Consider the following 12000-nt stretch of genomic DNA (forward strand, 5'->3'; position numbering starts at 1 on the left):
TGGCAAGTGAGAGGCTAAGATCAGAATTTCCCATCTATCGTCTCTTTGGCCCTGGGCCATTTTCTTTGCCTCTAGAAAGTGGAGAAGAGGAGGCCAGAGTCTTACATTCCTTGAGTCGCTCTGGAACTTTAATTGTGTTTCCTCTTGGTCATGTGCTAAAAGGATGTGTACAGACAGCCAGGTGAGCCAGTGTCCCAGGGGACAGCTGGGTGATTCCCTCAACGCAGACAACATGTGGACAGAGTCTTTACCAGTGATATGGCCCTATAAGTTGCTTTTCTTGATGTGCCCTTTGGCAGGTGCTTAGGTTGTGGGATATTATGATCACTTGCCGTCAGAGTGATCACTGCCCCACACAACAAGTGTCTGTCCAATTCTCCCCTCCAGCCTTACAGCACCACCCCAGGGGCTTTCAGTAGGTCATCAGGGCTTCCTTCCTTCTTGGTTTTCTTGTAGCAAGATCCGGGGATTTCCAAATAAATTTGAATGCGTTCTCACTCTCTTGCCCTTCCCTTTCACAGACGAATATGATGACAAGCAGCCGCTAACCAGCAAAGAAGAGGAGGAGAGGCGCATTGCAGAAATGGGGCGTCCCATTCTGGGAGAGCACACCAGGCTGGAAGTGATCATCGAAGAATCCTATGAGTTCAAGGTACGCGCACCAGCATCGCCCACCAGGGAGGCCAGGCCCATCTCTGTACCAAGACGGTTCATAGCGTCAGTCTATGCTGTACGAGAGGCAGATGTAATTTCAGGAACTGGCTCGTTGATGGGAGAGGCCTTTAGAGCAGAGATGGGATTCGCGAGTTGCTAGGGAAACAAGAGATCCTATAAACTAAACGGTGTCAGAACCAGGGTCTGGTGGGTGGCACACATCACTGTGCAAGGTCAGAGGCACCCTAAAGGGAGGGCTTTGGATAGCAAGGAAGAGGCAAAGATGGATTCCAAGAGACTGTTATGTGTGGAAGAAACGTGCTTTGTTTGAAAAAGCTAATCAATCTAGTAGAAGCAAAGCCTTGACACTGCGGAAAATGAGGCTTTTATTTCGGAGGAAGGATGGTAAGCTTTCCCTGTAGTCACCTTCTTAAGATCCTAGGACACTTGAGCACAATCAACAAACTGAAGGCAGAGTGCCTGTAACTGGAGGGTTTATAACTGCCCTGATGAAACTGGATTTCCAGTTCTCTAGATGAGGAAAGTCATTTTTCAGAAGGTAAGCAGATGGGCCTTAGGATGAGCTTAGGACTTTGAAATGAACCTTTTGGACCACTCTTAGCTGCCCCCTCGGCCCCTGCCCCAGCTCCCATCCCTTTTCACTCATGTGGTCCTCACACCTAGAAGCCCCCGGGGGAGCCGCACCTGCGTTCTGTAGTGGGACATGAAAAAGAGCAGCCTCTCTCTGGTTTTCCAGAACGACAAGCCAGAGCACAGCAGCATTTTCCCCACTTATTTTTTTTAAAGCAGATTCTGCTCCTGTTTGGAAAACCAGAATGAAAATTCCCAAAGGGAGAATCAGGTCACCAACCTAAAAGCCTCAGGATCGTATCTGGAGTTCTCACAGTAGTGGCTTCTTTACCTTTTGCTGGGCCCGTTCAGTATTTTTCTAATTTAGTTCACAAATGAAGGTGCCTGAGAGGCGACAGGTGGAAAGAAAAATGTCTTTGCAAATTAAAGTGGCATTTAAAAGATAAACAACACAATTAAACTTTCCCCTTCAGGCCACTATGGATGTATGTGTTAACTCCTCTCATTCGTTCCCACAGAAAGAAAGAGCAGGGCAGACCCTGGGACTAGTGCTTTCTAGGCAGACCCCCACCATCAGAGCCCACCTGGCGTTTCATCCAGAACCTGGCTCGCTGCACACACTTGACTGGTATATGCACAAGTTCCCTGAGATTCCCGAGGCACGGATATCTGAGACTGTCCATTTCTGTGGACCAGTCTGTTCCCATCTCCATCTTCACTCTTCGTCACGCGCCCTCTTTTCACCTGGAACCAGAGGGCATGGTGCCACTTGCGACCACAGAGATTCTACAGCTTGGCATTTTCTGTAAACGCTTGTCCCCCACCCCTCCCAGGACTCTCATGGGGAATGATTGTATGCCCTCTTCCTCACGGGACCACCCCGAGCACTCCCCTTCCATGCACCCATGACCAGGGAGAGAAATCACAGTCACTTCCTGTAGGAAGGGTACGGCAGGGCACAGTCTTCTAGGCATAAAAGTTTTCTTGTGTCCAAAGCTCTGTCTGGTAACCACTCCAATGATCCGAGCATTTGAAAGTCAACCAAGTCTCTCTCCATAAGTCCTGTTGTTTGGGGTACTTATCTTCCTAGAATATCTTCCATAGACTGTTTCCTCCCATCTGCTCAAAGTTCATCAGGACAGTTACTGGTAACACTGAAGGGTACCTTGGGGCATGTTTCTGAAATGCCCTGTAGCATCAATGTTGATATCATATTATTTGTTTAGGAAATTTTTTCTAGACCATAGCCGTTTTAAAGAAATTGTTCAAAGCCCTCAGAACTGCATTAAAGACCCAAATCTGGCTGATACCTCACAATGTCCGAGTCTGCTTTGCCCACTGGGTTCTTGTTTACTATGTTGTGACCAAGGGCTGGACTTTTCTAACACCCATGGCTGAGGTTAAAACTATTGCTACAGACTAGCACCGTGAAGAGCTAATGACTGACATATAGGAAACCTCCAGGTCAGTGTCCGTGGCAAAGTTCAAGGATCAAATTTCAAATTCCTCCTCTCCTCCTATAGGTCCTCTCCTATTCACGCCTCTCCTCCTATAGGTCAAGAGAGGACACATATGTAAATTAAGTCCAGGGAAGAGCCCAGGCTGTCTCATAGTCCGCCAGGGTTAACATGAACTAAAGTTTACAATCTACCCGAGGTTTTATATATATACATTATATATACATATATATACATTTTATAATATACATTTTAAGTTTAGTTTATCTTAAAACTTTGTTCTTCAGAGAGATTTTCTGAGGCGAGTCTGTGTTTAACTGTTAGAGCAGTTTCACTCTTCAATTATTTATCCCCCAGAAAGTGGGATTCTCTGCCTTGGCTTTAGAGTAAAGAGGGCTTCCTTGGAGAGACCTGCCCCAAGTTTCCATCACATTTAGGAAAAGTCAAGGTTATTTCTTGTTACATTCTACACAGGGGCTTCCCTGGTGGCACAGTGGTTGAGAGTCCGCCTGCCGATGCAGGGGACACAGGTTCGTGCCCCGGCCCGGGAAGATCCCACATGCCGCGGAGCGGCTGGGCCCGTGAGCCATGGCTGCTGAGCCTGCGCGTCCGGAGCCTGTGCTCCACAACGGGAGAGGCCACAACAGTGAGAGGCCCGCGTACCGCAAAAAAAAAAAAAAAAAAAAAAAAACAAGAACTTTGATTTGGCATCAACCGAGACACTCAGTGCTTGATGAGATTGGCCAAGTCCAGAGAAAAGTCAGATGCTTGTCATGTGCCTCTGGCTATGGCAGCCAAGAGCCCTGATGGTTACAGCTATTATCAGTGGCACTGGCAGTTCTAGACACAAAGCTAGAGGCCAAAAGGTCACCACCATAAGGACAAACAATCTAGCAAAGGATGATGTTGAAAATACAGAGTGGGCCAGTTGGAGATGGGCCCTTTCATGTTTATTATCATCTCAGTGTTTCAAGTCAGTTGCAATGACGGTTGAACGAACACACTTGACATTCTGATGTAGCTCTGGCCTTCTGCACGGGCCCCTGGGATTGCATTTTCCTTCCTCCCGGTTAGCTAATAACACGCTCTCTCAAACCTTAGTCAATTCAGGGACACTGCACTAAACATGTACAGATTTTGACCTAAGACAAATAATACGTGTTTTCTGACTCTTTGCAATAAGTGGGAATTCGAGGATGCTCTGACAGTAAGGGTGGGGCACGTCGTGGACAAGTTGGTGTGGTCGTCTCTCTGGGAAGAACAGCTTCACGTTCCGGAAGTGACCCTTCTCCCTGTAATTGTTGTGATTTGTGGTAGCGCTTTGGGTGCATCTTCTTACTTAGTTTTCTTGTGAACGCTTGACTGCTTCTGCGGTTCCGTGAACTGACATTCATTTGGAAAGCTAAGAGTGCTAATTGTACAGAAGCAAGTGCCTAAACAAGGTCTTAAAGAAAAAGAAAAATAAGAGGCTCAGAGCTAGTAAAGCAGGGGGAGATTCAGTGCAAGGTCATTGCAGTTTGCCCTGAACCATACAAATTGACTGTTTTTGTCTTTTCTTGTTTGCCGCAGGAGTCAGGTGAGATGAATTCTCTACCAGCCACCAGGCTGACAAAACCAGTAGCCACAGGAAAATCCATTTATTAATGATCATACAGCAGCAGCCTTGACGCTTTGCTGTCTGGCTGCATTTCATTGATCAACAAAAGTATAGTAAGAACAGGTTTTAGTTTCGTCATCTCTCTGCCGCTTCCAGTTATCCACCGATAGGTAGTGCTGAGCAGGGCATAGGTTAATTCAGTTGCAGACACACACTCTAGATGAAGCCAGGAGAGAAGCAAGTTCATGAAGCGTCCGAGGGAAAGGGATGGGCTTTTGCAACATCCTCAGTTGTAACCGGTGAGGCTATTCTTCCTTGGCTATTAGGCAGTGAAGGAGGCTTGTATTTGCTATGAAGAAGTTTCCATTTCAGGATGTTTCCAAGAAAGGACGATGCTTGTTTGCATAATCGTAACAGTGTTTGATGTCAATACTGTTGCTCTGAGCCTAACATCTGCTACCCTTTAGATAACTCGGGGGTTTTAAAATCATCAAGGTCTGAGATTTCCCGAGGCCTTAACCAACCCGACAATTATTTTCTGATTCTTTTCAACCTCTCTAGAGTACCGTGGACAAACTTATTAAGAAGACAAACCTAGCCCTCGTGGTTGGGACGAACAGCTGGAGAGAGCAGTTTATCGAAGCGATCACTGTCAGTGCTGGTGAGTGCTTTTCTCTGCATATTATAAATGATAATGTCCCGAGCTTACTTTTCCTGCCGTCACCACTTGGTCTAGGCCAAAGCACCAAAGACTCTCCATGATAAAATTAAAAGAGAAATAAATGTATTTGTAATGTTCATGCACATTTTGGGGACGAATTCAGACTTTCTAAGAAGCAATGAAGCAAATGTCTTCAAACAGGACATCCTTCTCTGTCTACATTGCGTCTTTCTCTCTGGAAATAGACAAGATAAATTTAAAGCCTACTGTGTCTCTTACTCATGGATAGCCAATCACAGGCTTTATCTGGAAAATTCCCTGAGAGCAGGAGAAGTGACTAAGTGCAGGTCAGAAAGGAACCATCAAAATCATAGGTGGGACAGGGTGACGTTAAGACACTTCACCACCATCATCTGCATCATTTTTCACTCTCTTCAACAACATCTAACAAATAAGTGTTTGCACTGGCTCTGGAAGTGAAAATAGAATCACATTCTGTTTCTTCCTATACAAGCAAAGTGTGGAGTTTTATTTAGGAAGATCCTATAAAATGAAGAGGGTTGCAAACTCAAGGAGCCAGACACCTGAGGAAATTAAATTCAGAAAGAAGTATCCCTTTTCTGTGTCACCAAACCTTGTCCACTCTCTGTGTGATTGTAAAAAGGCGGAGGAAAGCCCCTTTCAACGATTCAGGAAAGCAACACTCTCATGGGATTTTCTGGTTTTCAGTTCTTCTGTTTCATTTCCACTGGTTCTTTCTCTTTAAAGATCACCGCAGGCTCATTTTCTACTCTTGCAGCTAATGAATAAAACTAGAATTTTCTAACTAGTGTTTCCCAGACTGGAAAATATGGAAACAGCGTCACTAGCGGTTGGGTCATGACTTCTAACACAACTCCGTCTTTCCAATCTGCCACAGAATAATTTGACAGATCTCCCAAGTACTGTGGGAACAGAGGGTGATAAAAAACGTTTGTGCCTGTTTATTATTAGTGCTGTTAATAATCACACTTTGGTTTCTTGCAGTAGAGTATACAGTGGAAATTTATGAACAGTAAATGATGAGTAATTGCTTAGGGGAGTAGATCTGAAATGTACGCATAAGTTCTAATGGAGGTGGGGACTCCGTGTCTCAGTCCTTTTGGACTGCTATGACAAAATACCACAGACTGGGTGACTTGTAAACTACAGAAACTTATTTCTGGCAGTTCTAAAGGCTGGAAGTCCAAGATGAAGGCCCTGGTAGATTTGGCGCCTGGTGAGAGCCTGCTTCCTGTCTCATAAGCTTCTCACTCTGTCCCCACATAGGGGAAGGGATGAGGGAGCTCTCCAAGGTCTCTTTTATAAGGGCATTAATCCCACTGATGAGGATCTAATCATCTTCCAAAGGCCCCCACCTCTATATAACCATCATATTGAGAATTAGGTTTCAACATATGAATTTGGGAGGGATGCAAATATTCAGTCTATAGTACTCCCTCATTATGGCTTGTATTTTTTCTATAAATCTAAGATTAATACCTGAGGCATGAGCTATATTCCTTCTTCGTAGAGAGAACAAAAACTAAAGGGACAAAGATAACTTGAATAAGAAACTGTTGACAAGGCCAGTGGTAGAAAATATTGAAAAATAACCAGGGCTTCCCTGGTGGCGCGGTGGTTGGGAGTCCGCCTGCCGATGCTGGGGATGCGGGTTCGTGCCCCGATCTGGGAGAATCCCACATGCCGCAGAGCAGCTGGGCCCGTGAGCCATGGCCGCTGAGCCTGCGCGTCCAGAGCCTGTGCTCCACAATGGGAGAGGCCACAGCAGTGAGATGCCTGCGTACTGCAAAAAAAAAAAAAACAAACAAATTATTTTATGGGCTTTGACATACTAGAATTGAAACACTAAAAGCAGCATAAGCCTTAATAGACCATTTCTAATAGTTTCCAGGTTTCCTTTGACTGCAGATATATGAGTATTTGTACGATGGTCACGAGCTGGACCTCATTCATTCATTTTTCTATATGTCAATCATTCATTGTTCTTGCTGAGAAGGCTATGGCAGTGAATGAAAAAGACAAATAACCCTGCATGAAGCTTACCATCTACTGGCAGGAGACAGCAAATAAGTAAAATAAGCAAGAAGTCAAATAAGGTGTCTGTACGATGGTGAGCTAGTCATGGAGAACAACAAAGCCATGGAGGGAGACAGGAAGTGTGCATAGAGGCTGCATTGGATGGTAGCCAAAAAGACGCCATCCATAGACACGTCGTTGCTGAATTTGCTTTTCTAGCCATGGAGTGGTTTGTGTTGGTTCATTCACACATTTTTGTAACTTTCAGGGACCAAGGTAAACATTTTATGTCCAGTCTATGGCAATGGAAAAGGGTGGTTTTAAACAGCAAGAGTGATTATGCTGCAAACAAAGTTGTGTATTTTCTCCTGGTTAGAATAGGTATACAGAGAAACAACTCTAAAGATGCTAAGACATTCTTACTTTAAAGGGGAAGATTTTGGTTGGCCAGTACTTTCTTATGTTGAATCAAATGCTCTCGGAATCTCATGAGGTCAGTATTATGATCATCCTGACCTTCTGGAGGAAGAATCTGGGCCTCAGCAAGGCAACTTGCCTTTGGAAGGTATAGCCCAGAGCCCTGATCTACCAAACACTAGTCCAATGTGCTGTCCACTGCCCTGAAGAGCGAGACATTTCCAAGTGAGGAAAATTGCTCCTCCCATCTGGCTCATGGAGTGACGCTGGCCTCGTCACCTCTCCTGGTGCCATGGTTTCAGCACTTACATGATGAGAATAACTCCCACTCAGATCCTTTGAAGAACGGTTCATGAATGAAATGCCCAACCTCTCAAAGGTTCTTATTGATCATGCAATATATTCTGTTTTATGTTTCTAAGTGACTGCTTGGGAACAAGACAAAATGGCTCAGAAATTTGCAGGCTGCTGGGTAAAATGGATCTTCTTTACAATTTTGAGACAAAATATCAGAGAAGCAAACCCATAGCTTATAGCCATTAAATTACATGAAGGGCAGTTAGGAAGCTTAGTTGTTGTCATTAGGATTAAATTTAAGTCTCTAAAGAATGTTACTATTCTTGGGTTGTTAAGTAGACAATACAATTTGTAAAGCAGTATTTCTTGAAAACAGAATTTCATTGGATTTTAAGATTTCATGGCTAAATAGTTGAGAATCAGAAACAGTTGCCTTATTAAAAATGTTAAATTGCTTTTAAATGTCTCTATTGGGAGGCTTTTTCCTGTGCAATTTTCTGTGCAAAATTGAGACGATCTATCTTGCTAAACAAAAGTAATAATTTTATAACTAGGATTTTGCTTCTGTTTCCCACTGATTATATTTAAGCTAATTTCAAGGTAACCCCCTGGCTGTCTTTTGGTCCTCCTGTCTTCTCTGAATTTCATAGCTCAGTCCCTGGGCCTCCTATGACCATAATGTTTCTGTAAACCAAGTTCTTATAGTTCAATATTTGAAGAGTTAAAGGACTTATGAGACTCAAGGGATTAGGAAGGGATTATATAGTCATGTCCTGGCAGTTCTCCTTCTGTCTTTCCCTGCATAGAATACCAGGAGCGGTAGCGGTAGTGAAATGCCTGTCAGAAATTTACAAGGCAAGTCTAGTACCATCAGGTGCTTTTTTTTTTTTTCTTTGGCTGTACGCGGACCTCTCACTGTTGTGGCCTCTCCCGTTGCGGGGCACAGGCTCCGGACGCGCAGGCTCAGCGGCCATGGCTCACGGGCCCAGCTGCTCTGCGGCATGTGGGATCTTCCCGGACCGGGGCACGAACCCGCGTCCCCTGCCTCGGCAGGCGGACCCTCATCCACTGCGCCACCAGGGAAGCCCAATCAGGTGCTTTAAGATGTGGCAGCCGATGTATTTCCAAGGGAAACCAGCACTCACTGTGTGTCTGGTTTGAATTTCCCCCAGTGCCGCCATCTTTCTAGTGTCTCGGCTAGGGCAGAACGGAGGGTTGGCTTTAAGAGACTGTGGACCAGCTGGGCTACGAGGGAGAAACAGATGTTTCAGGGAAGAGGGCAAAGGTTAGCTGGGTAAAGAGAACCAGGATGCCAGTGCCAGTTCCACAGCCGGAACATTGTTGTTCTTTCCAGCAGCCTTGGGTGGTGGTGAGGTGAAGGACAGAGTGATGGCAAGCCTGGCTTTGGAGTAAGATGTGGATTTGTGTCCCAGACCTCCAAAAACTCCCTGGGTGACTCTAGGCAGATTCCTTCCCCTCTAAATCTCAGTCCCCTCGTGTGTAAAGTGGAGAAAACTGTTCCTCACTCATGGAGTTGCCATAAGGATTGATCAAGGCAACGCGTATTTTCACAAGGACTGTCTGTGCATTGGGATAGCACAGTTGGTTATTTGAGAGGCAAACTTCTTGAATATTCTACGATAAAATAGAACCAAATTTTGTGGAAAGGCAGTCAATTCAGTTTAATTACTAAAAAGGCTAGGGGACTAAAAACACTGGTTGACCTTTTTCCTTTGTAGTATTACACATGCCGTTTGATAGATAAGGCGAGTGAGATTCAGGAAAACAATGTGACGACTTGCCCAAGATGCCAAAGCTGGTGAATGTCAGCGCTGGGGTACATGTCGGCCTGGGATTCTCTTCTGGGTGAGAAGTGCACTCACTCGCTGTGCCTGAGTCCTGAGCACACACACACATGCACACACACACACATAGAACACCTGTAGACATACATACGCAGATGCATGCAGACATGTATGTGTGCATACATGCAGATACACAAAACACAGGCACAGAGACAGGCACCTTATATGGCCTGTATCTTTATTCATTTGCATAACTGAGCTGCAGATTGAAATATGAAGGGTTTTTCTTCCCCTTAATATTTGTTAAATCTCCTTAAGCCCAGCTCATGTTTCCTTCAGGGAAGGCACCAGTCAATTCTCTAAAGAACAGAGGGAAGTGTTTGTTTCCCTAGGTGCATCTGTAGTCTTCTCCTGCCTAGTAATTGGTGACATTCTTTCAAGAACATCATCACACTGCCCCCTCTTTTACCTGATCATTCTAAGTATCCCGCATTAAGGCTTTTTCTCAAATCCTTTTACTTTTGACATCGATTTTGCATATCTGATATAATATCTGTGGGACTTCTCATAATGAAGGAACACTCAAAAGTGGCCGAAAAAAGAAGTCTTTTTGTAGTCTTGATTCTGTCTCTTGTCAACTGCATAACTTGACAAAGTATTTAATCTTTCCGAATTTGAGTGTCACCATCAGTAAAATGAGAGGGTTGGACCAGGCGAGTTCTAAGAAACCAGCCAGTATAGAACTTTGGGAGCTCTGTGGATGTCAGCTGTAGTTGTACAACGGCCCCGATGGCATCATGTTTCATGGACCACCTGATTCTGAGCAATGGAAAAAAAAAAATACACTCTGCTCACCTTCCTGGCTTGCTTATATTAAATATTCAGCATAATAGCAGCATGCAATTCACATCTATTCTCCTAGAAGGAAAGGGATGAGAAGATAGTCTTCCATTGTAAAAAAAGAAACGAAGTGAGAGGACGATTCGAATATTTCTAATTTTCTTCCTGCTTGGTAATTGGAGCCCAGAAATCCCTGTGGAATCCTTGACAGAAGAAGGGCAGACATTCAACAGGAGGCCAGGATCTTAGACGTGACTGGCCTGTCCACCCTCACTACACTTCACAGTAGATTAAAATCAGAGACAGTGACACCAGCTAAATAAACAGGTGGAGTGGGTGTGGTCTCCTGAGTCTACCATTCCCGTCTGGAGACTAGCTCAGTTTGGGGGATGCTTCTGTCATCGGTCTTTCATCCTTGCATGTTATGTAGAGTAATAAGTGCTCTCAGATAAACTGAATTATTTAATAGCAAAAACTGTCACCTCAGTGGTGCCCATGAACAGTAATTCACTTTGACAATCCTGTCAACCTGAAGACTGATCCACTGCCCAAGTCCTAAATAATAAATAATAAAAATGGTACCTCCAGTGAGTTTCAAGGGGTTGCCGTGCCATCTGGTCTAAGCAGGAATCTTTCTAGGGTCTATTATCAAACATCATTACTATGGAGACACTCTCATTAGTTAATGTGTAAACCCCTGGGTCATATGGAAATCCCATTTAAGCAGCTGAAAAAAAATAATCCTGCTAGGTCAGGTTTGACACAGACTTCATGTGACTTTGAGAAAATCAGAAAAACAAAGAGGGAAGAGGGTGTTAGGGATTTGGGAGTTTTCATTTTTGTCCTGTTTCTTGTGTGACTATAAAGATTCTTAATTATCCTTTATGTAAAAATAGAAATTGACTGAGGTTCATGAAAAAAGCTGAGGTTTCCTGAGAAATGGTAGGTACAGTTACCTCTAAGGAAGTTGCTCCAAAACCTATGTATAAAATTTCAGCCCACTTTCTGCTTAAATAATGTTACCATTTATTGCTTGTCTACTATGTCAATGAAAATAATCAATAGTCTATAATAAAAATAGAAAAGAGTTTTATTTGAGCCAAACTGAAGACTATAGCCTGCAAGACAGCTTCCCAGATTACTCTGAGAAACTGCTCCTGAGAAGCGTGTTTCTCAGCACAGTCTTATATCTCATCAGAACAAAGAACATTATACAAGTCAGGGATACATTTCTTCAAGGTTTCAAGAAAAAAAAGACAACAGACCAGCATGTGCACAGCAAGTCAATATGGCCTTGGCACCTGGGAAGAGAGTCTTATCACCCAAGGAAGACCAGCGTTGGAGTTCCAGGAAGGGAGGCATTTAGGTTTTATTTTTAACGTGGACATTCTTTACTTCTGGTCAATGTGCCCTTTTCTTTAATAATTAAATCAGATATACAATGTGTGTTTGATGGGCCACAAACAGGTTAGGGCATTGGAATGGATGACCTCTGTTTTTGGAACATGGAAGTACTAAAGGGTCCTCTGAAGGACCTTTCATTTTCAGCAATCAATGTCGACTTACCCTCAATGGCACTGCTATTTGCAATTTAGAGCTCTGGCTTTAGTCCAATGAAACATC

General features: G+C 44.1%; 1 protein-coding gene across 3 annotated transcripts in view; it reads left to right on the plus strand.

The window, feature by feature from the left end:
• The window catches only part of SLC8A1 (solute carrier family 8 member A1), a 412805-nt gene that overhangs the window by 341424 nt on the left and 59381 nt on the right, over positions 1–12000 (plus strand). For all 3 annotated transcript variants that reach the window (XM_060168805.1, XM_060168807.1, XM_060168806.1), the window contains 2 exons: positions 522–652; positions 4861–4960. In XM_060168805.1, the coding sequence (XP_060024788.1) occupies positions 522–652; positions 4861–4960 (231 nt within the window). The remainder of the gene's footprint in view (positions 1–521; positions 653–4860; positions 4961–12000) is intronic.

This window comes from Lagenorhynchus albirostris, chromosome 13 (genome assembly GCF_949774975.1).
Source record: "Lagenorhynchus albirostris chromosome 13, mLagAlb1.1, whole genome shotgun sequence".
NCBI lineage: Eukaryota > Metazoa > Chordata > Mammalia > Artiodactyla > Delphinidae > Lagenorhynchus > Lagenorhynchus albirostris.